The sequence below is a fragment of the Lagopus muta genome, chromosome 1 (assembly GCF_023343835.1).
Source record: "Lagopus muta isolate bLagMut1 chromosome 1, bLagMut1 primary, whole genome shotgun sequence".
Taxonomy (NCBI): Eukaryota; Metazoa; Chordata; class Aves; order Galliformes; family Phasianidae; genus Lagopus; species Lagopus muta.
The window spans coordinates 111513058-111537035 of record NC_064433.1 but is presented as its reverse complement, the minus strand read 5'-3'; the positions used below and the strand labels follow the sequence as shown (position 1 = coordinate 111537035).

At 61.5% G+C, this 23978-nt stretch overlaps 1 protein-coding gene across 8 annotated transcripts in view; it reads right to left on the bottom strand.

The window, feature by feature from the left end:
- The window catches only part of BCOR (BCL6 corepressor), a 58952-nt gene that overhangs the window by 24308 nt on the left and 10666 nt on the right, over positions 1-23978 (bottom strand). For 5 of the 8 annotated variants that reach the window (XM_048943265.1, XM_048943288.1, XM_048943307.1 and 2 more), the window contains exons 2-4: positions 4480-4610; positions 3720-3798; positions 67-2880 (exon numbers count right to left, since the gene is read on the bottom strand). In XM_048943265.1, coding sequence (XP_048799222.1) covers positions 67-2880; positions 3720-3798; positions 4480-4565 — 2979 coding nt within the window. In that variant the 5' untranslated portion in view covers positions 4566-4610. Of the gene's footprint in view, positions 1-66; positions 2881-3719; positions 3799-4479; positions 4611-6608; positions 6900-19148; positions 19285-19697; positions 19752-23978 lie in introns of those variants that run through there. The other 3 variants (XM_048943269.1, XM_048943274.1, XM_048943278.1) reach the window with 3 other exon arrangements.

The window sequence follows — 23978 nt, the reverse complement described above, 5'->3', positions numbered from 1 at the left end:
ATACTTGACTGTGACTTACTGCAGAGAAATAATGGCAAGCACCGCGCGTTGCACCGCAGGACTCACCTGTAGTGCCCGCTGCTCCCGGCTGAGCTGACTCGAGTCCGCGTACAGCTCGGTCGTCACGCACTTGAACCGGTCACCTACATAACCAGCAGAGTTCGCGATGCGTTTTGCCAGTTTAGATGGCTTGGGTTTCAGTATTTTGCCATCAGCAGAGTCTGCGTCATCGGGTCCATCTTTGGTATAGGTCTGGTTGGTTTCGAGGCTGGGCTGCGCGGTGCCCAAGCAGAACTGCTTGGCGTCGTCCTGCGCTTTGCCAAAAGTGAGCGCGGGGCCATCAGTCTCGTGGGCAGCCTCCAGGAAGGCAGGCGCAGGCTGGACGGCCACTCTCTCTTTGCCCTGAACAGCAGATAGGTCTTCTTTCCTCAAACTGAACAACGCTGAGCTTGGGGCTTGCTTAAAATTATAGCTGTCATGCAGATCACTATTCCTTCCAAACTCAATAAAATCCCTGTGCTGAGACGCCTGCTCTACCTTGTGCTTCGTTGGGTCGTTAGCCTGACCACCACTCTCAGCAGCAAATCCAGATTTTGCTAAGCTTGCCTCACTTTTAGAGTCCTGCTCGTCCCGCAGGAGCTCTGGGAAGAGATGCTTGTCACTTTTGGAGGAGCTCTTGCCATGGCCAGATCCCTGGTGTAACTTTACCACCTTATCGCTGGACGCAACCTCATAGTGCACCTTGCCACCTGCCTCCAGCAGCTCAGGAAGCCTGCCACGCAATGAAGGATCCTCATAGCGTGCCCGCTCGTGGGACCGCGACCTCCGCTCTCCCTTCTCCTCCTTGCCCATCTCCAGCGCTGAGTGCTGCAACAACATGGGGTGCACCATCCCCATGCCCAGTGCGTCCTGGTAGGTCATGAACTCACTGCGGCCAGCTGGGAGGCTGTATGGGAGGCCAGGCTTGGGAGCAAGGTGGCCCGGGTAGAGGCTGCCGTTGGGCAGCAGGACTGGGTGTGGGTAGACATGCCCCTTGCCGTGCAGGGACAGAGGGCTGATGGCAAGGCCCTCTGGGACGGGGTATGGGAGATAACTCCTGGGGTAGGGCAGATGTGGGGAGCGGAACGCCTCGTTGGGCGGCAGGAAGATGGGGCTGGAGGCCAGGGCGCTCTCAGTGGCTTTGAAGCCAGCTTCCTGGCCGCAGGGCTTGGTCACCTTATTGCTGTGCTTGGCCGAGGTGGCCAGGGGCTGCCCTACATGCTGGATGACTGAGGCTGCACTCTCCATGCCACTCCTGGCCGCCTTGGTACAATCTGTGTTGGCATTAGGAGCTGGCGAGGCCGAAGCTGGCCGTCCCCCTGCCGGCACAGTCCCTGACACACTGCCCACCGCCGCCTCTGTGCCACCCATCCTGGGGCAGGAGGAGCTCCTCTGCTGCGGGATCACCCAGTCCAGTGCCTTGTTCTTTAGCGTGACACTCTTGCCGCTCTCCTCACCAGGGCCAGGTCCAGGAACTATCCAAGAGGAAGGTGCCGTGCTGATGATCTCGGGCCGGTATATGGGACAGGTCCCAGGGGAAAGGGTCTCCTTCTGGGCATCACCCCCCGGAAGCAGCGGCCCACCTCCCGCCCGGCCATGCACCAGTACTGTCGGTGGCATTTTTTTCACATGCTCCACTTTTCCGGCACCTTCAGCATCAACAACCTTTGCTGACAAGTCCAGGGGCTTGTCAGCAGCATCCTTGGCCGGGGCCTGCTTCTCGAGCAGCGGGGGCGAGCGGCCATCCTTCCGCTCATGGCTGGCTTTCCTGGCATGGGGCACTGCCTGTGCCGGCCCTTCAGCAGCCTCACCAGCCTTGGGCAGCTTGCCGTTGGGCAGCCGGGCAGGTGGGAAGTCACCACCCACATTCAGGTAGGGCTTGGGGAGGGGGACGGAGGAGGAGGGCGACGTGGCGATGCTGGGAAAGTGTTTGTGGAACTCGGCGTAGGCATCCCCCACCTGGGCGGGCAGTGGGAGGCGAGGGGATGGCCGGGGCGAGTGCGGCAGCAGGAGCGCAGGGTCAGGCGCCAGGCCACTGGGTGCTGGTTTGGCAGCAGGGACGCGAGGCTGCTTGCTGTTTGGCAGGTGTGGGTAGGCGTGCGTCTCGACCGGAGCACCGGGGCTGACTCCCATCTTCCATGACAGACCCTTGTCTGGACAGTGCACCAACGGCGGGATGGCTGGGGACGCTGAGGCAGCCGAGATCCTCATGGGTGAGGCGAGAGAGGATGGGATATGGGGGGTAACGTAGTGGGAGGGGGGCAGGTAGAGGAAGCGCTCACCGTTGGTGCAGACAGGCGAGTAGGCCAGGTGCTGTGGCAAGCTGTAGGTGGACTGCTGAGGTAGCAACGCCTTGTACATGTTCAACGAATACTTATTTGGTGAGTCAAGAAAAGGGTAGATGGTGGGCGTCGCGCCCTCCATGTAGGGGTTCACCCAGGGGAGCCGTAGGTAGCTAGCACCATTGACGCCCAGAGGGCTCTGCTTGTCGCTCGCGGCTCGGTCCAAGCCCAGCGTTTCTCCCGTTGGGACTGAGTTTTTTTGTATTCCAGGGGGCGTTTTGTAGATAGCGCTGAAACCATTCGGGCCTTTTCCAGAGACAGCTGCGTTTTCTACTGCCTCGGGGGCATTAGACTTAAACTGTATCTCTGGATTTCTTTCAGGAGTAAATCCAAGACCAGCTATAGAACCTGTAGCATCCCGCGACTTTTCAGAGCCAAGTCCACACAAGCTGGAATAGACAATGCTACTAGGGACCCTGAGTCCTTCTCGCATAAGTCCAGACCTGTCCATGCTCAGAGCTGCCAAGCTGTCAATTCGATGGGCTGTAGTTGCATCCACCTTCACAGAAGAAGAAACGGTTAGCTGTGCACTCTGATAAAAAAAGGCTACCGCACAAACTACAGATACGCTGTCATTCTGAAGAGAATCACCACCAAGGCAAGCACTCACAGAAAACACACAGAGGATGGCCACGCTGGATTATATGAGAAGCTATGGAACAAAACAGTCCACTACAAACATCAATAAAGATCTCTCTATATCTTCAATTAATTGATCAGAATCTAAAGCTTGAGGATCCAGAGCCCAGAAAGCCCAAACATGCCCAGAGCCAGTGCCTGGCAGACACCAGCTCCTGGCCTCCGGCCCCGACAACTCAGAATGAGGCTGGGAGCATGGAGAGCAGAACTCAGGGGAGAGCTGGAAGGGCAGGAGGGAGAGCCTCCTCCTTCCTCCTCCTGTCGTCCTCCTCCAGGAGCTCCCCCTCCTCCGCAGCTTGATTGCAAGGCATCAGAGCGCACAGAACAGAGCCAGGTCAGCCATCGCTTGACAACAAGGCACTGAACTCCGCTCGCTGCTCACCACATGCTCTCAGAGGAGGAGACCGTCAGCTCTGGTGCTCAGGGACTACATGAACCGTTTGTGGTAGACGTAGCGGTGTGCTGCGTGGCATTACTCATAACGGAGCGAGAGAAGGATGAAGTCATACAGCAGCGCACACCACAAAGTCAGAGCCAGGAGGCTAACGAGATAAACAAGCAAAGTCCCATTGCACTGTTCCACAGAAACAATCCCTGCATGCCCCTGCAGCAGAACTGTGTTTGAATCGCCTCTCCACATGCAACATGCGGGAACACCGGCAGGTGGGGAGGACAGATGCGATAGCAATAATTTCTTACCACACTGTGATTCAGGTGGTTTTCTTCCCTCAACTCCAGTCTGCTTTTCGGTGCATCGCCATCATTAACTGGGATTTTCCTATTAAAAAACAGAAGCTTGTTACTGGAAAGCACCCTACGCACTTCATTATCAGCCCAAGGTTGTATACTACAGCAGCCCCATCCCATACTGTATTTAGCTGTCCATGCACGGTGACTGCTTTAGCAAGGAAGGATTGTTTGAGAACAAGAACACACTGAGCCCATCTCAGGGCTCAGCCTCTTGCAAAGCCCACAATTATTGCCAATGTTTACTATTTGCTCCTCTTCACTTTCTTCTTTCCCAAGAAGAAAATACACCATTTTAAACACGCCCTTTCCACGTATCACCCATAAATGCTGCAATGGAGAAAATTAAAACACACACACTAATATCATACAATTGTCAGCTGTTCCATGCTAAAGAGGGGGTGCACATCTGTGCCATAGCAGTGCTGCAGCACTGGGACTTGTTATCACGGCAAGCACCGATAAAGAATATACCTTAGTGCCAAATTTCAAATCCTGGGGATAAAAACCGCTGACATGCAACAGAAGGAAAGTTTCATCATTACCCCAAAGAACTCCCTTCAATCAAAGCACTTAAAGGCACACATCACTTCCATCAGACATCAGCACCCGCATCGCCGTCACCCCCGGCACCCAGCTGATCCCTGTGCAGGAGGCAGCAAGCTCACGGTAAGGCCTCGGCTGCACAACTTGCAGCAGCTTAAATATTTACCTGTCCTCATTAATTCCACACATGCGGACCCTTTCATTGCTCATCCAGCTATGAACGTTGCCATACAGGGGGGTTGCAGAAAGCATGACGTCTTCTTAAAAAATCGCTGCTTTTCTTCACGGTTTTATATTCTATTAAAAAAGGAGGGGGGGGGGGAAGAAAGAAGAAAGTTGAGCAGATTTGTCTGGGAGGAAATGCAAACATCAGAGCGGAGCAGGCGGCCTCCCTCCGGGTCATTAATAATGAATGCCGCGTTGGTGCGGGGAGCGCGCTGCCTCCGCCAACCGCTAAGGGAGATACCCTGCAATAAAGGAGCAAATTGAGGGCATTTATAGGTCAGAGGAGATGGATCTTTTCCCCAGCGCGCGTCTAGAAAATTAAGTACCATTCCGGGCTATCGACAAAGAAAACTTTCCCCAGTACATGGAATCAGAGCATGCTGCAGTTCACACCGGCACCCAAACGCCCACCTCGGTGGGGCCGGAGCAATGGGCTCACAGCAGTAGGCTGGGGCTGGCCACAGCAGATGAGAGGACGAGAGGCAGCCACGTCCCCACACCCGGCAGTGAAGGGAATGCCTCTCCCTCCCACCACCACCTCCGCTCGCATTAAATCCTGCTTTGCTGCATGAGCGAAGTGTCAGGACAAGCTGCGTTTTATTAACAGGATTAGCGCGGCGCATGATTTATTCCGGTGCAAGATTTTAATTGCTCTTCGGAGGTCGAGTCGTCGCTTTCGACTGCGCTTCAGCCCGCATCCCACTGCCGAACGCTGGCTTAAGAAGTAGGGGGAGCCTTAATGCACAGGATATCCCTCGGCTCTTCCTCTCACAAAAATAGAAGCCCACAAGCGGGCGGCACGGCGCTCCTCACTGCGCACAGGGCTGACCGCGGGGAGCTCAGCGCATAGCGTCTCCCACCACACGCAGCTTCCACAGCAAACTCATTTCCTTTGTTAGGCTCCGGGATATGCAAATGGTGGCTTTGGCATTTAATGGGGAAGAATCCCAGATTGCACCTCAGCACAATACTTCGCACACGTGGGGAGGGATGTAAGGGCCCGAGTGGCGTTCGCTCCCCAACACTTTCCTCTCCCCTCGGAATGGCCTTTTGTGCATAACTCCGCGTCTGGAACAAATGTATATTAATGGCACAGCACCGAGACCCTCCTCTCTCCAGCACCATTCGCTCCCCATAATGAAGCCCACAAAAACCACTGCGAGGAAACAAAAATCTGCGGAGATTACAGACCGCGCTATCATTCAGAAGGAGTTATTTCACTGCAAAGACGGTTTCTGGACAGATTTACTGGTTTCCAGATGCGCCGCTCGTAATGTTTTCAATAGAGGCAGCAGCAGCATGGCTGGAGTGATTTAAGGCTTTCCGTACGGCTGGTGGCCGCACCACTGGGAGCCTCGCACCCTACTCGTTTTGGGGACAGCTCTGGCCTTCCTCCTGGATGTGGATGGCTGAGATAAGGCACAGTGCCCACACCAGGGCAACTAACGAAGCAAAGAACTGCACCGGAGAACAACAGCCTCCTGAATCAGAGCCCTTTGGGGTGCAGGGTAACCAGCTGCAGCCCCATCCCCTAAAACCACCCCAGGCACACAAGTGCGCTCGGCACCCAGTGAACTCTATGTGAACTGCAACGGGGTAGAGGTCTGCTAGTGCCACCCTTGCATCACTGCAGCTGCACCTCTAGTCGCACCCCTTCCTCTCCTCCCCTCCCGGGGGTGCCCGCAGCACTACGACGAAGGCACCACTCCTCTATTTATACCCGCCTTCCGCGGGGGCGGCCCCGTTACGAAACCCCGACGGCAAGCGCGCGGTGCGCGGCGGGGAGAGCAAGGCCGCGTCCGGCCCTCCTCCCTCCCTCCGTCCCCTTCCTCCTCCTCTCCCCGCTGAGCACCGCCCGTCCCGGAGCACCGCAGCCCCCGGAGCGCGACCGGCATTTCCTCCGGGAGGTGCCTGCCCGATAGGGCCCTCCGCGGCTAAATATAGGCGGTGATGCGCGACGGGGGAAGTGGGGGGGGGAGTAGTGGGGGGGAAGAGCGAGACGCGCACACGCGGTTCCGCAGCGCTGCCGCCGTGTGAAACCAGCTGTGAGCGGCGTCTGCAAGCACTGACCTGCACGCAACGCCGTGCCGAGCCCAGCCGGGAGCGCCCGGCCCCGCACCGCAGGGGCAGGCGGGGGCACACCGCGCTGCTCGGGCGGCGGATTAGAGCAGGGAGCGTTCGGGTCTCCCTCGCAACGTCAACAGACTTTTGGCAGCCGTCGACGCCAGCAGCAGCACGAAGTTTTGTTCACGCGCTCTTGGCGTGGAAACGAGAAAAACCCGGTGCCGGCGGCGGCAGGAGGGGGAAGGCAAATCCTCGCGGCCCCGGGAGCCGGGCGGGGGGCGGCCGTCGAGGGGGGCAGGACGGCCGTCGGGGCCGCGGCGCAGGGAGCCAGGAAGCAGGGCGGGGGGAGCGGCGCAGCGGCGCACGAGTTCCCTTCTGGCGCCTTTCCTCTTTCCACCTCCAGCCCCGCCTGGCTGACCGCCAGTTTCCACTGCACAACCGCGGGGCGGGCGGCAGCGCTGCGGCTGGGGGGGGGGGAGGGGGCGCTGGGGGGGGGAGCGAGGGCTGCGCCGGGTGCACGGGAGGGGGGGCGGGCGGCAATCGAGGGCGGCCCCAACGCTCGGTTCCAGGCCGCTGGAAGGATCATTGGTAGATTTGCGCAAATCCCGGCGTGGGGAGCGAGAAGCAATCGGGGACTCGTAGCGATCTCCTTCGATTAGCCCTCATCTGGAGTTTGATTTAAAGGGCAGTGCTCGGGCGGTATTTATAAATGCGGGCTGCCGTTCAGAGCTGCGCTGAGCCGCTGCGTTCCCACCTCGGGTCTCGGTCCCCTATCGCTGAGCCCCGACAGCGGGCAGCTAGCTGGCACCGGCCGCGTGCTCAAAGGGGCGGTGGGAAGGGAAGAAGGAGGCTGCGCTTTTTGCAAAATAAACAAACAAACAAAAAATAGGGAAAATATCGCCGGTTGTTTGTTGCAGTCTCCCCGCAGCATCCCCGCCAGCCACACGTTCCGGAGCCGGAGGAGGAAGCCGCAGGCTCGAGAGCCGCCGCTCGGCTCCTCGGATTAGAGCACGAGTGTGACCTTTACCCGGGACGTGTGGCATTTCATTTAAGCGCAGCGCCCGGCACAATGCGCCAGCGAGATCGCTAACCCGATTGGAAATCCACCTCGAGCCGTGCGCGGCTCCTCTGCGGCTCTCGATGTGAGTGCTCCGCCGCAGCCCCCCAACCCCCCCGCCGCACCATCACGTGTCGGACGGCGGCCGGGACTCGCCGCCGGGTAAACACGGGACTGTCCAGGGGGGTGGAAGGAGGGGGGACACCGCGCCGCGCCAGGCTCCGGCCCGGCGGAAAGACCACCCCACCCCACACACATACACATACACACACACGCGCGCGCGCTCGCGGTGGCCCCGGGGAGGGCGATGGGGGAGGGAGGGGCGGTCTGCCCCCCCCCGCGCCGTCTGTCACGCCTTGGCCCCGCGCAGGCAGCGCCGGAGCGGCAGCAGCGCTTTCCCCTTTCCCATATGCCGCGAGGCGAATCGTCGCGCTGCTCTCGGCGCCGGTTACAGCCAAAAAGGGAGGGGAAAAAAAAAAAAAAAAAGTTTTCAATTAATGATAAGCCCAGGGACTGGGGAGGGGGGCGGGGAGGCGGCCAATAAGAAGAGAGAGGCAAAATGGCTGCGAGCCCTCGGGCGGCCCTGCCCGCCCCCGGCCCGCGGGGAAGGAGCCCCGGGGAAGCCCCGGCCCGCTCCGATCCGATCCGAGGGGCGGCTCGGAGCTGCGGGTCCCCGTCACCGCGGCGAGGAGCGCCCGGGGATCGCGGGGACGCCGCGTCGGCAGCACCGCACGAGCGGCACCGCGTCGGCAACCACGACGCCCCCCCGGCCCCAGCGCTCCCCGTGCTTCCTCGCACGCTCCGCCGCAGCGCTCCGGAGGCGGCGGGGAGGGGAAGCGCAGATCGGCGAACCCCGGCTCCCCCCTCTTCTCCTCCCCTTCCCCGGCGGCAGCGCGGCCCCCCTCCGGCCGCCCACCCGCCGCGGCATCTCCCCGCCCGGCCGCCCGCGCCATTTTAGAGGCACACACACACGCGCTCGCCCACGCTCGCTCGCACACACGCACGGAGCGAGGTTTCCGCCGGAGCCAACGGCACGGCCGGGCCCGCAGCAAGGGGGGGGGGCGGGGGAGGGGAAGCGGCGCGGCGCTCGCACGGCCCCGCGGCACCGCAGGTAACAGAGGGCCGCGGGGAGGGAGGGAGCGCTGCCCCGCGCGCCCCCGCCCCATTAACCCGCCGCGCCCTCGGCGCCCCGGGAGCGCTCATTGTCGCCTTTATCCCGGGCGGCTTTGGCTTTTCAGGAGGGCGAGCGAGAGAAAAGCGAGGGAGAAAAAAAGAGAAAGAAAGCAAAAAAAAAAAAATAATAAAAGAGAAAACCCCTCGAGCCAGCCCCTTCCCCCCGCCCGCCCCCATTGTTCGGCCGCGGGAGGCCGGGCGGTGGGCGAGCGCAGCCCCGGGTTGCCATTCCCGGCTGCTTCCCGCTGCCCCCTCCACCCCCCGTCTGTCACAGCAACTTCAGGGCTTTCAGGGCTGGGGGGATCCTCCTCCCCCAGCCCCCACGAATAAAGAACTCCGAGAGAGTTGGACGGAAAGCCGCGCTCCCGTCCACAACGCTACGCTCGGTACGCAGCCCCGTTGCTCCCCCCGTCGCGGCCGTGCGCCCTCTGCTCCCCTCGGGGCCGCCCCGGCTCAGCGCTCCCAGCCCCGGCCGCCGCCGCACGCCAGGCGGGGGAGGCCCCCCCGCATCCGTCGGGGACGTTGGGAGATATTGATCACGGACGCCTTCATTTTGCATAATTGCGGCTGACAGGGCCTGTGGTTCCCTCATTTACGGAGCAACAGCTTCGAGGGGCTGATGGATGGGGAGCGGCTCTCTCCGCTCTCCCCTCCCTGCCCCCCTGGCTCCACAGCCCCACCGGGCCTCCGAAACTCCTGCGGCAAATGGCCGGCACGGCGCGCCTCGACTCAGCACGGCACGGCTCAGAACAGCAAGGCATGGCTCAGCAGAGCACGGCTGAGCACGGCACGGCTCGGCTCGGCATAACACAGCTCAGCACGGCACGGCTCAGCACAGCAAGGCTTGGGTCAGCACGGCACGGCTCAGCATGGCACGGTGCTTTCCCCAGGGCGGTCTCAGCCCTCAGCTTATGAAAAGTGTTTGGGAAGTTGGGGCTTATCCTCCCTTTTCTTTCTCTCTCCCTCTCTCTCTCTCTCCTCCCAACAACATGCAAACAAACAGCTCGGTTTCTCCTAAACAACGCATAAGAATTAGCCTCGCCTCGAAGTTTAGGTCGGGCTCACCGCGCTAACGTTTCTCCCTGCTGGGAAATGCTTCCTGAGCACTTCTGGAAGCGCTGGCGATTCTCCGGCTACAGAAGCAAACATCTCTGCAGCTGCATATCTCAACCACGCATCACCTTCTGCACCGTTCTGAAGGCACAGAAGGGAAAAGAAAGGAAAAAAAAAAAAAAAAAGTATGGGGGGGAAATAGGGGAAAGAAACCCCAAGCAGAATGCTCGGCTTTTCCAGAAAAATAAAGAAGGGGAAAAAAAAAAAAAAAAAGAGCAAAAGTTGCCGTGTGCGCCTATGCCCCGCGGCGCAGAGCCCCCGCGCATTGCCGGCCCCGCTCCCACCGCGCTGCTCCGCGCCGAGACAAAGCCGCGAACGGAGCGCGCTGCAGATGGGCGGCGATGGGTTTGTGCCGCCGCTCAGAGCTTTAATTACTCGTTCTTGATCCGTGGGACTACGACACGACACCGCCAAGGTTAAAATGCCCTGAACGGCTCTGAGCAGATGTGAACGAGTTGGCAGACGCGCAAATGAGGTCTGCCTCTAAGCATGATAACAAGTGACTAATACATTGCATATCGCTGAAAGAAAATTATTTTTCTCTAATTTGCATTAGCTTTTTCTCGGTTTTTTTTTTCTTTTTTTCTTTTTTTTTTTCCTTTATGCCGGCGACATTCCCTGCTCAGAGGCTGCAGCGTAATCCTGCAAACATCGCAGCTTCAAACACGGTGGAAGGAGGCAGAGATGGTGGTGTTGGGGCCGTGCGGCCCTGCTTATCTTCCTGCCTTTGCTCCCAGGCGAAGCACATTTTGCAAGCGGTCTTCCTGCACGTGTCACACCAACACCATGGCAGAGAAATGGGGGCTAAAATGCTGCACGAAAACAGCAGTGCTTTCATCACTAATAGTACGTCATCACCCATAGAGAGCCATGGGGACGGCCAAGGCCAAAAGGAAAAATAACGTCACATAAAGAGGATTGGAGAAAGATAGATAAAAGAGTGCAGAAGTGAGCATTCCCCGCTTTCCTCACTTCCCACCCCAAAGCTGCCTCGTCAAAAAAAAAAACCAAAAAACATAATAAAGAGAAAAGGAAAAGGCCCCAGTACGTGGAGGTCACCCACTATATAGAACAGAGTGCTTTGGCAGGGAGCAAAACGGTGTCATGCACAAATCTAGGCCAGGACCCAGTTCTGTGAGCTCCCTTGGGTTTCCCGAAGCTCTTCTACAAGGGCCAGGAGAGCACTTTGGGTGCAGAAGCAAACTTTGAGAACAGGCAGCATTTTGTTCCTCATGCCTCAATGATACGTATGGCTGTAAATGCACACGGATGTATGTAACAGCAGGCTGAGCAGAGGCTCAGATGAGAACCCCGCCGAGGCCGCAGCAGCGTTTTGCCCAGCACTGCCAGCTCCGGGGGTGCGGCCCTCCCGGGTTATCTCGGCTGCAGAGCGATCCCAGGAGGCCGACACAGCTCCTCCTCCCGCAGCACGTGCTCCGAAGGCAAACACGCACCGCAGCGCCCGTGCCTCATGGCTCCGCTCCCGCAAGGCCCCCGCACGGCCCCGCGGCTCTAAGGCTCAGCGAGGGCCGCTCCGGGGCAGCCAGGGATTTCCCGGCCGGAGGGGGAGGAGGGGGAGGAGGGGGAGGGGGGGGGGGGGGGACCGCCGCTGCCATCCTTCCCGGAGTCCGGGAGCTGCCTCTCTCCCCCCGGGAATCGCTGCGGCCGCGGCAGCGCTTTGTGTGCGGGTGCCGGAGAGGCGCGGGCCGTTCGCGCTCCAACAGCTGTCACATTATTTGCGCTGGCCGTAAACAGCCTTCGCGTTCCCCCCCCCTCCCCTTCGCCACATAGTTAAACCCAGACTAACAATCCGCAGCTCGACATCAAACCAACAACAGCAGCATTGTGTCCGCCCTCGCCTCTCTACCACCGACTCCCGCAGCTGGTTCGCTCCGAACGAGGAACCCCCCCGGCGCCCGCAGCCCCCCGCCCCGAGCACCGAGCGGGAGTCGGGCGGGGGCCTCGCCGCCCCCCCCGTCCCCCGCCCGCCCCTGGCAGCGGCCCCGGGGCCGTCCCCGCACCCGAGCGCAACCCGACGCTGCGCCCTTCCCCGCGGAAGGGAGACGACGGCAAAAGGAAAAGCAGCGCCGACCCAAAGCGCGCGGCGTCCCGGTAGCACCGCGCACCCGCACCCAGCGCTGCGGTGGTGGTGCGGCTTGGGCCGGGGTCTAACGGCCTGTGCCTCCCGCCCCGCGCTCAATCATCGCTCTATCAGCCACAAAAGTTGGTGAGGTGAATCTCGCCGAGTAGCAGCGAGGGGAAAATAAATCAGTTCCAGGAAGTGCTTCCTTGCCTGCTCTGACACCGAGCGCTGCCCAAAACTACACGTCTCTACAAGGAAACTGCAACGGGGTGAATTTCTCTGAAATGCGCCCATCACACCAACTCCTGGTGCACACTTTCTCGGTGTTTACATGCAGGTTTGGAAATGGCAGTGGCAGGGGGAAAAGCCAGCTTCATCAGAAGCACTCCTCCACCTCATCCATCCCCTGGTGCCATCCCGCAGCAGCGCACTGGGTATCCCACCACCCGGGGCACATCTCCCACCAACATCCCCACTAGATCCACAGCCCGCACGCAGCCCCGGCCCGGTGCCATTGGCCAGCCATTGCCTCTCTGCAGCGAGCAATCTGCTGGCCTGGTGGAAACCACCGCTCACAAAACAATGTCAGCAAAGGCTGCGCCACGCTCGTGAGAGAGCGGCGATTCGTGCTACCGAGGCTCTCTCAGCACAAAGGCTTTTAGAGGAAGAGGAGAGCGAGAGAGGGAGAACGGGGAAAAAAAAGAGGGAGGGCTCTCGTGTTTCAGGGCCGCTGTCCCCTGGGAACCCAGAACCAAGTGTAGCTTCAATCAAATGCTGACTTCTCCTCCGGGAGCTCGGTCGGAAACCTGATCTCGCCAGCTCCTGCCTTCCTCCGCGCATATAGGCTGCCTTTTCTTTCATACCAGCAATTTGTATAAAGAGGAGAGCCAATACGGTTTATTGCAAGCGAGACCTCGCGGTAGCGGATCTAGAGAGAGATTTCTGGAGCTAAAATAAGACAACCTTCAAGCTGGCTGCTCGGGGCAGGCCACAGCGTTGCCTCCCCAGCTCCCGCGCATGGCTCTGCGGCACAGCTCTGCGGCACAGCACAGCACTGCACAGCACAGCACAGCCTCCCATGTGCCTCCCAAGCCCCGTGTCCTGCAGAGCTGGCAGCAGCACCCCAGGTTGGGTTTTTGCACAATGCCAGGTTGCACTTCCATTCAAACATTCAGCCCTGGAGGTCGCTTCCTGCTCACAAGAACTGTTCCGGCTTCCCCTGCTGCTGCAACTTCAGACGGAGCAGTTCCTCTCCGTGGGAGCGCTGCCGTGCCCTTGGGCACAGGGCTGCTCTGGCACTGCAGAGCATGGCACAGCACAGCGTGGAGGTGTGCCCGGGGAATGAGGATGAGCCCTCCTGGCGCAGCACGGCATAACTTCTCGCCAGGCTGCTTCATTCTGCGCGGAGCTCTGCTCATCCCCTTTGTGCCTGACTGCTGACATGGGAGGGAAAGGAGCACAGGGATGGGAGCCAGGGAGACCCAGCCCTAGGCAGAACTTCTCCTGGCAAGGCTTGGCCTCCCACTGCTAGGGATGAGTGGCAGAGGCTTAGATGCAGCATAGCACATAGGGGTGTGGGAGCAAAGGGGACTGCCTGGAACTCAGGGATCCCTGTGGGATCTCTCCATAGCCAGGGGCTTTCATGTGGAGAAAGTCTGGTCCACAGAAGGGATCTGCAGAAAGAAGGGGAGCCCTGCACATCCCTCTCCGTGTCATTAGCAAGTTTTCTGGAATTTCACTCATCTGTCCCTGCTGCCTCAATGCATAAATGCCACCTGGAGCTGCAGTATCCCCAGCCCTCCCACAGACAGGCAGACCCGTGCCAAGCATCAGCCGCAGCCGCTCCCGCACGGAGGAGGAGATCTGACTTTTCCACTCGGTGATGCAGGCCCGACTGTTTTGCAATATGCAAATCCCGGAAGGCGCACCGGGCCCCAAGGTGAGGCATTCCCCAGCGCTGAACGAACACTCGGGGAAGAGCTGAGGCAGCTCCTCTCAGCCAGCACCGCGCAGAGCAGAACAGCACCGCACCGCACAGCGCGGCGGCAGCTCCCGAGGCACCGAAGCGCGCTGCACTCCGTGCCCGCCCACAGCACCCGGAGCAGCGCAGCGGCAGCACACGGAGCGCTGGGGCAGAGCCGAGCGCAGAGCGCGCAGCGCAGCCCGCGGCCGCCGCTCGCCCCCTCCCGGCGGGCGGGCGCAGCACAATGCCGGGCCCCCCGGCCCCCCCTTCCCCAGCGGCCTATTGAGCACACTCGGCTCTTTATCCTCCCGATTCCCAGCGCGGCTGGTGGATTCTGTGCTTTCCACTTTAATTGTCTTATCCAAATAAAGCTTTGTTTTCCTTAGCGCCACAAATCCCAACATTCAGCCCCCAGATTTCCATTGGACAGAGGAGATATTTTATTCGGCGATTGTTCCGCCGGTCGGGGCTTACACGGCGCAGCGCTGGTTGTGTGCCGTGCTCACAATGGGGCTTTGCAGCCCCGCTCCGGCCCCGTACGGCCGTTTTCCAACGCGATCGCGACCGGAGTCGCTTTCTCTCCTCATTTCCAACTCTACCCCAGACTTGAACAAGTCTTTGGGTTTGCACCTAGACAATAAATTTCGTTTAATTTAGCTTCCGGTCTTTAATTTTAGCAGGTCTTCTTTTTGCATGCAAATCAATATGGCAATTACCATCTAAAAGCTCGCCCAGCCCCAGGTCAATGTAAATTGATCATTGTCCGCCTTCTACAAAATAACACCGGGAGTCTGCGGTGCATAATGAGATTATACTGGAAACTGTCTTTCAGATCACCAATTATATTTCGAGCCGGCAGGATCCTCGCCCGAGCAAACCTGTGAGCACGCGGCACCCGAACCCACAGGCTCACCGGGTGGGTTTCGGGGCACAGAACCTCGCATCGTCCCAGCACACCATTTCACAAGGCGTGAGGGCAGGTGTGTTCACGCTCTCGCTTTTCCAGCAGTGGAAGCGCGGAGGGAAAAACCCTCCTCACCGCCAACAATTGCTGTCCAGCAAACAAGAGAAAATGAATTCCGTACTAGAAAGCAGCAGAACTTTCCTCAATCTGTGCTCGCTGTGAGCTCTTGGCTTCCTCCTCCCATCCCCACCTCAGTTGCTCACCCACCCGAAGCAGCGCTGCCAGGGGAGACGGCCCTGTCCTCGGGCCAAGGGACAGAGGGAGGAGGGAGGGAAGGTCGCCCTGAGCAGCGATCGCTGGAGCAAAAGGCCGCGGGGACGAGCCCGAGGCAGGCAGCTGGCGGTCACGGGAACTCCCCCTGCCTGCAGCCACGGCCTCGTGCTGCCTGCTGCACGCACGGCAAGGCACGGCACTGCACAGCTCTTGCAAAACCGAGTGCCAGCAGCAGGCCAGCTCCGGCCATCCGTTATTTCCAAAGCAATGCCACTCAAAAGAAGGAAGCACCCGACTCGGCTTCGCACCACTCTTCCCAAGCCCACACTACAACGTGATCTACTGCGGCACGTGAGGGAATGACAGCACACCAAACAGCGGCGAGCCCCAGACACGAGCTCTACAACTCCACCTCCACCTGCACAAACCAGAGCCACATCCTGCCCTGTGCTGAGCGCCCACAGCTGTGTCCCTGCCTCTGCTGCGGCCACTGAGAGCCCTTAAAGGGCAGCCCCACACTGCGACGACTGCTTTGGCTTGCGCTCTTAGTTTGGGTTGTGGTGGCCTCAATCCTTTTTCCCCACAATGAAGACCTGAAAAGCACGCTCCCAGTAAGGCAAAGCTAGCTGCTATGGGGGCAGGCAAGAGGGGGGCAGGGACAGAGCCTGGGGCAGTCCTGGTAGGGGACCAATGCAGCATACGACACAGAGCGGCTGTCCACCCCGTACCGGAACGCAGCCAAGGAGCCAGTATTGTTCCGAGACCCAGTCCATATTTGGTCATACAGTTCACACATTCTAAATATTGCTTTAAATATTAGAATGGAGACATTTGCCAATGTGGCTCAGAATGCACTCAAATGGGAGAAGTGATTTCTGGGCGCTCTCGGATTGGCAGCCTGGCGTTCCTAGCCTTTATTTTTGGGGGGGGGAGAAGGGGAGGGAGGAAGAGAGGGAAGCCCCACTGGGTGTGTTTGTGCCGGTCCCTATTAGATATGCAACAAATCTGCCATTTCCGGCGCGGCTCCTATCTCATTAGCCGTGTATTTAGATGTGACGTGCGAATGGCGCTGAGCCGCCGCTGGCCGGGCCCCACGGTATGCTCAGGAGTGCTTCCAATAGGGCTGTAGCGCCCGGAACCGGGGCTCAGACAAAGAGCAACGGGAATGGTCTGCGCTGCAGGCGAATCCCACACAGCCGGCTTTTATCTAGCGCTCCAAAGGCCTCCGCTGCTTTTAATCTGTACCGCCCAGGCTTGCACGGCACCACCGCGTCTCATCCACCACGATCGTCTCGCTACAAAGGGAAACGCGCACACGCAGCGCAAATGGCCCCAAAGCCACAGCGGGGTCACCGCACCTGGACAAGAGCCCAGCGCTCGGACAGGGGCACCGACCCACTCTGCATACACATGCGTGGCCCCGGGTTGATGGGACCTGCAGGAAACTCGCTGGGGTCCTCCACCGTGGGGCTCTCGCTGCAGCCTCAGCGGGGGAACAGGAGAAAATGGGAGGGTCCGCCTCACCAACCCATACGCTCCCTGGAGCTTGCACAGGAATCTCCTGGGAAGCAGCGGTGCAATGCTCACCCACTGAACTATTTTCATAGTGCAGGAAAGAGCTCCCAGAGAATGGATGGACAGATGGACAGGGAGTGAGCGTCCCTGCCAGCACTACTCCAGGACACAACCAGAGGCTACAGTCCCCCCCTCGGCTCTAAGGGTTAACAGTCATCGCCACCACCAATAAAAAAAAAGAAAAAGCTATCGCGGTGACCTTTTCCTCAGCGACTCCCCCACTCTCCCTTTCAGGCTCTGGTTCTGCAGCTCGCGGGGGAGCCGGAGCGCTGTCTAGACCGATCTATCACAGCGGCCAAACAATACCGGGGCGGCCCCTGCCTGCTCCCCACACCTTGCTGTGGCTGAAGTGACGACCATCCCATCCCATCCCATCCCATCCCACCCCATCCTCCCGTGTATTTATAGCCTGCACACAGCCCACCTTCATGCCTGACAAATGAGATTTTGTCTTCTCTCCCCCATGTCCGCTCCAATAAACACACACACACTTTGTTCCACCCCCCCCCCCCCCCCCTTCATCTCTCCCCCCCCCCGTTGCCCCGTGCCTGTTTGATTTTGGGAACATTCCACACGCTCGTACTTCCGACCCTCGGAGCACTCCATGCCCGGGTAGGGGTGCTCCCATCTGGGAATCTCCGCGCGCCCCCCCCCGCATTGCCCTCCACCCCCCACCCCCCCGGGGCGCTGCCCGCCGCCCGCCCGCCCCCGACGGGAGGGACGGAGAGCGGAGCGGAGGTCCTCCGCTGCAAAAGGCCGGGGAATAGCTAATGAGCTGTGCAGCCCATTGATCCGGCGCATACTTCCTAATTAACTCTGAGTCACCTATTTGTGACAGTGATTCAAAGCTCTGCGCCGGGGATCAACCGCGGCCCCGGCGTGCGAAGGCAGCGGGAGGGGGGAAACGGGGGGGGGGGGGGGGGGGGCAGTGGGGGGGGAAGGAATTTGCTCCTAATCCTCTAAAAGCAATTAGGGGGAGCGCCGCGCTGCATGCCCCAGGGAGAAAACGTATACATATATGCATGCATTAAAAAAATAAAAATAAATTAAAAAAAAAAAAAACAGAAAATACGGAAAGAAAAAGCACGCAGCAGCTCCGGGAGTGGAGAAGCGAAAGCAAATGGATCGCAGCGTTGCGATCCGGGCACGGCGCGGGCACAGCGCGGGCGGAGGGAGGGGCGGAGGGACGAGGGGGGGCCGCCCCGGGCGCCGCGGGGCCACCGCCGGGGGGGGGGGGGGGGGGGGGGGGGGGGGGGGGGGAGGAGGGGGGTGAGCGCAGCACTCCCGTCCGCGCCCCATGCTTACTCCCCCGCGGGAGGGAGGAATTAAAAAAAAAAAGTTAATGGAAACCTTTGGGAAATGCGGGCTACGGGGCGACGTGGTGTTGGTGGACCGCCCCCCCCCCCCCCCCCCCCGCAACCCCCCCCCTTCTCCCTCTTTTAATACAAACACGAATACAAAAGCTGCAGGCTCCAGAGAGCAGATGAAAGCAATGAGCGGAGTTTCTGGAAAAGATTCATTAGTGGGAATTAATGCTGCGAGGCGGTGCCATTAGAGCCGGTCCCGCACTTTGTCACTTGTGCACCGCTCGCTGCATTCGGGGCTTTCTGCTGTCGGGGCTGGGGGGGATTTCACCGATCCCCCCATCAGCAAACCCGAGATCCGACAGACATCGCGGAAACGAGAGGGAGGAAAACAAACAACACACACACACACAGAAAAAAAAAAAAAAAAAAAAAAAAACAACCAACCGCACACACACACACCAAGAAAGAAAGAGGAACGAGAACGCTCCACAGCCCTCGCCCCCGGACTCGTTCCGCGAACATCAAATGCTCATCTGCTGCGCAGAGCTCGGCCCGGCCCCACACAGCAGCCGCCGAGCCCTGTCCCCTCCGAACGCCGACTCCCCCCGGGGCCACTCTCCAACTCCGCACGGCACCACCGAGGCCGCCTGAACTTCCGCGTCCCGCCGGACCTCGCGCCGCGACGGCTCCGCGCACGGGAAAGCCCCGCGCCGCCCTCCCCACGTGCGCGGGAGGAAGGGGGGGGGGGAGACCGAGCCCCGTCCCCGTCGTCCCCGCCCCCCCCCCCCCGACGGGGCACGCAGCGCAGCGGGCTCTCCCCCGCCCCTCACCTGCCCGCGGCCCGCCCGGGGCGGGGAAGGAGCGCAGGGCCCGGCCCGAGCGGGGCTCCCCAGTGCTTTCCGAGCGGGAGCACCGCCAGCCCCGACGGCGGGCCCCCGCTCCGCGCGGGCATCTCGGCCGGCAACCGCTCCCCGACTTCCCCTCCGACGAGGCGCACCGGGGACCCCGCGGTCCCGCGCCGTAACTTCCCACCCGTGGCGAGTCGCGGGCAGCCCGGAGCTCCCGCGGGGCGACGGGCGGGGGAGCGGCGGCACTGACCTTTCTGCCGCGCCGGGGCTGCGGCGTGCGCCGTCCGCGCCGAGGGTCCCGACGCCGTCGCCCCCGCTTCGCCGTTCTCCCCGGTGCGGGAGGAGGAAAAAAGTTTCCCGACCCTCTCCCGCCGTCCGCACCGCGCTGCGCCCCGCGCGGAGCCGCGGGGGCGTGCGGAGCGCGGCCGGCGCCGGCGGGGGCAGGTGCCCGCGGGGAGGGCTCTGCCGCTCGGCGCGGCGCGGCTCGACTCGGCTCAGCGGCGGCAGCGGGAGCGGCAGCCCGCGATGCTCATTCCGGCTGCCGGCTCGGCTTTGGCAGCGCCATGTTGCTGGCTTGCTCCGGGCGAAGTTCCTGTGCTGGAGAGCGCCGCGCTCCCTACATCGCGCCCGCACCGCCGTCTCCCGTGCCCCGGCCGCCGCGGCTTTGTGTGTGTGTGGCTGGGGATTTAATTCTCCTCCTCCTCTTCTCCTCCTCTCTCTCTCTCTCTCTCTCTCTCTCTCTTTTTCTTCCTCCCCCCCCCTCCCCTTTCAGTCCGCCGGGAAAGCCGCTCTTCCTCACCTTGCCGCTGGGAGACCGGGCTCCGTCTGCTGCACGCTGCGCTCCCCCTCGCATCCCCCTCCCTCCCTCCCTCTCTCCCTCCTCCTCCTCCTCCTCCTCCTCCAGCCGCCGCCTCCCCCTCCCTTCCCCTCCCCCCGGGCAGGCTGCACCGAGGGAGCCGCCGCCAGCAGCACAGCGCAGCGCAGCGCAGCACAGCAGCAGCGCCGCCACCGCTCCTTCCCTCTGCAAGTTTCCCCCCTCCCCTGGCCGCGCTCCCTGCCCAGGCGGGGCGAGCCCCGGCCCATCGAGCCGCCTCCCCACGCAGCGCCGGGCTCTGCCGCGCCGGCGGTCAGAGCCCCCTGCCCGGCGCCGCGACCTGCGGCTCCCGGGAGCACCCCGCGCCCGCAGGGAAGCCGCCCTCGGTCTCTCCTCCTCCCCGCGCTCGCTACCCAGAAGGCCAGCGGGGAACCGCAATTCCCCGCCAGCACCGCTCGCTCCGCTCCTCACCCCGAGCTGTCAAAAGCCCGGCGGCACGGCACGGCACGGCACGGCGCTGGCAGACGGAGCTGCGAGGCACCGCGATGCCGCCCCCGGGTTCCCCATACCGCAGGGGCATCCCCCAGCACGGCAAACCCCCCGGCTCCCTCCCCTGTCCCCCCCAACTTCCTCCCCCTTCTACCCCTGCTCTCCCTCCCCACCCCCCCCGGCCCCCTTCTCTCGCGGGTCTAAAACCGGGATGGAAAAAAAAAAGCCGCGTTTGTCAACGTCTGCATTGCGCGGGGCGGGGAGGGCGCGGGGGGAGGCTTATTAAAGCGCGCTGCCGCCTGATCCGGCTTTGGAAGCCCTTAACGCGCTTTTTACAGCGTGCGAACGGGGGTGGCAAACCGCGGACGGGGGGGGGGATGCGGGGGGGGCAGCCGGAGCGCGGGTCCCCCGGTGGCGTTTCTCCGGCCGCTGTAAGCTTTGTGCGCGGGTTCAGGAGCCCTTTAATCTCCGGGTTGGTACTTATCGGCTGCGTGTATTTACTTTGGCACGGCAACTTTTGGCTCGCCGAGCCCGCCTCGTAAATTTCACGTTCGCGACGCCCATCCCCGCCGCTCCTCCCGGCTTCGGGCTCGCCGAGACCGCGGCTCTGGGGCTCCCGAGGCTGACCCGCACCGCGTCCGCGCTCCATGCGCTGCCGAGCTGCGGGAGCTGATCGCGGGCAGCCCACACCGGAGGGGGGGGATGAACGGAGTGAACGGGGGGGTGCATGGGGGGGGAGGAACGGGGTGAGATGGAGAACGGGAAGCGGGAGTGTTCCGAGGATATTCGTATCCAAGTTCCCCCCCCCCACCCTTTCAAATAGAACAAAAAAAAAAAAAAAAAAAACGGGACGCGAGCCACTTCGGGAAAGTCGCCAGCTGCCCGGGGAGGGGGCACGAAGCACTCACGCATCGCGCGGAGCTGCCTCCCAGCTCCACTCCGCAGCGCGGGGTTCCGCCGCGTACCGCACAGCGCTCCCCCGCTGCGGCGCTGCGGACATCGGGGAGGGCCAGGGAGGGCAGCGGGGGGCCGCGCACCGCAGGGACAGCAAAGCGCCTTGTTTTCATCTCCGCTAACAAGCGGAGGAACACCTGGCCCGGGCCGCTGTAAAGCTATTTTTTATAAAGACGTTTTAGGGCTAGACATTAAAAGTTATTAGAGTGAACGCACGTGAGTTACAGACGCACAGCTGGAGGAAAGGCCTCTGCTGCCTTTTTTCCACCCCCCACCCCCTCTTTCCTAGGGAAAACCTCATTAACATCGCTCCTTTCGGGAGGAGAGCGGAGCCTCCACGGCTCTTTGCTCTGCCCGCACAGCTCCGTCTGGGGCCCGCGGTGCCGTCGGGCCGCGCTCACAGCACAAAGTCCGCTCGCCGTGGGGCTGCCCTCAGCGCAACGGGGCGGGACTGACGCTGATGCGTTTCTTTCTTTCTTTCTCTCTTTTATTATTATTCTTTTTTAATACTACTGATTACAAATGATCCCGGGGAGAACTCGCTGCATTCCCGTTTTCCCCCTTTGGCCAAACTTACTTTCTTTGCGAACGCCATTTCCTCCGCGGCGGCGTGGAACAGACCGCCGCTTGTTCGCCTCTGTGCCGTTTTGTTCCCCGCTCCGCAGCGGCGGACCCCGCGGGCACAGCGCGGTCCTGCGGAGAGGCCTCCCCCCACACACACCTCCCCGAGGGAAGCAGAGCAGAGCAGAGCCGGGAGCGGGCGGGAGGCCGCGCACGGACCCTCGGTGCTCCGCGCCGCTGCGGGGATGCGCTCGCCCGAGCGGCTGCCCCGTTAATGGTGGGCGCTTAACCTCCTCGTAAAGACAAATCCGGCGTTAATGGCACTGCGGGCTTCTCGCGGGGGATTCCCAGTGGGACGGCCTTACCCTGGCTCTCATTTACCCTCCTCGCCAGGAGCTCCCCCCGCCCCGAAAGTTGGGGATGAAACCCAGCGGGGCCCTCCTGGGGCCGGGGAGGGGGGGGGGGGGGGGGGGGAAGGGGAGCCGGCGCCGCGGAGGTGAAATGAATGAATGCGAGCGCGGTGTTCAGCGCGCCCGGTGATGAGTGCTGGGAAAAGCCTATAAATAACAGATCACCGTCCTGAGCTCTGAATTGCCCGGCTTGAGTGTGTCTTAAATCAGACCTTTATCATTGCTTATTGTGAGGCTGCTTTTAATGGAAGTGCGGAAATCTGAATAACAAAACACGCCGGGCCCCGGCCGGCGTGACGGGTCCGCAGCTCTCCCGGCGCTGACGCGGTGCCAGCAAAGCGTGACCCCCCCGCAGCCGGGGGGGCTCTGCGCAGCCCGACTACAGCGAACCCAGCGCGCAGCTCGAGGCCGCTCCGCTGACAGCAGAGCGGTGATATAACCCCCTCCCAGCAGAGCCCGAGACGCGATCGGTTCCCGGAGCGAGCACCGCGCTCTCGCTCATACAAAGGAGAAGGACAAACCCCGTGGACGCGCCGACGGGATGGACATGCCGACGGGGCGGACGCACGGGCGAGCGGCCCAGGCCGAGCAGCCGCCGCGCTCTGAGTTTTGCGGCCGAGGAAACCTCCACGGCTCGAAGGTGTGTTCATGCAGCCTGCAGCTTGTATGTTAATAATTGGATACAGTCGATGAATCACCTCCGTCCTCCTTCTGGTTTTGTTTTCGTGTTGTGTTTTGTTTCAGAGGGGGTGGGGAGAGAAAAGCAGGAGACGCTGCGCGGCTCGGCCCTGAATACCAATGCCGCGGCCGGGTTCGCAAACACTGGGGTTATTCACTCCGCCCCAGAGGTGACAGCGGGCTCCGGGCCTCCGGGAGCGGCCCAGCGAGCGGGGGGCGGCGGCACCGGACGGGGGCAGGGAGGGGCGCACACGTGTGCGTTCTCCTGGGAAGAGCCCCTCATTTCTCCGCTCGGATCGCTCGCTTTTTTTTTCCCCACCCGCGCGGTACACACGAGGAGAGATTCTTTAGTCCCGAACTTAACACTTCACAGTGTTTTTAGCAATTAAGGCGAGAGGGGGGTGGGTATAAAGATAAGCCACTTTTTCGCCCTGCAAGTGTGAAAGATAAGATAACAGTGAGCCGGGGCACAACGTCCTGCTTACAACCTCCCCCCGGCGATTCCGATCGGTCACCTCTTATCGCGGAAAATGTTCATTTTGAAAACAGCCTCGGAAAAAAAAAAAAAGAAAAAAAAAAGAAAGAAAAAAAAAAAAAAGAAAGAAAGAAAAACAAAGGAAAAAGAAAAGGTCTTTTCCGGTCCGTAACGCCATTCAGAGCTCCTGCGCCCCACACGGAGCACCGCTCCCCTCCCGGCGCGGTGACGGGGACGCGGCCGCTCCCGGGCCCGGGGCAGAGGTCCCGGGAGGGACGCGGGCTCTGCCGTTCCCCGCCTGTCAGGCAGCGCCCACGCCGGCCGCGGCCGAGGCCACCCGCTGCTCCGCTAGCCTGGGGCCTGCCCTCCGGGCCCGGAGTTTCCCCCGCCCGCCGTGCGATAAGCCGAGATCCCGGGTACAAAGCGCTTCCCGACACCGCCCCCGAGGGCGAGGCGCGGCGGCGCCGGGTGCCCGCTGCCGTCGGGGAGCTCCGCGCGGCCCCACGCGGGGCAATGAGCTGCGGGGATCTGTGAGCCGCACCGCCCGACGTGCGCAGCGGGGCGGCCCCGGTCCCTCCGCAGCTGCCGCTTCCCCCTTCCTCTCCCTCCGCCCTTCTCAGAACCGCGTTCTCGGAGTGACTGGGTCCGCAGATGATGACACGGGAAAAAAGGAGAAGAGAGCGAGCGAGCGTGGAGAAA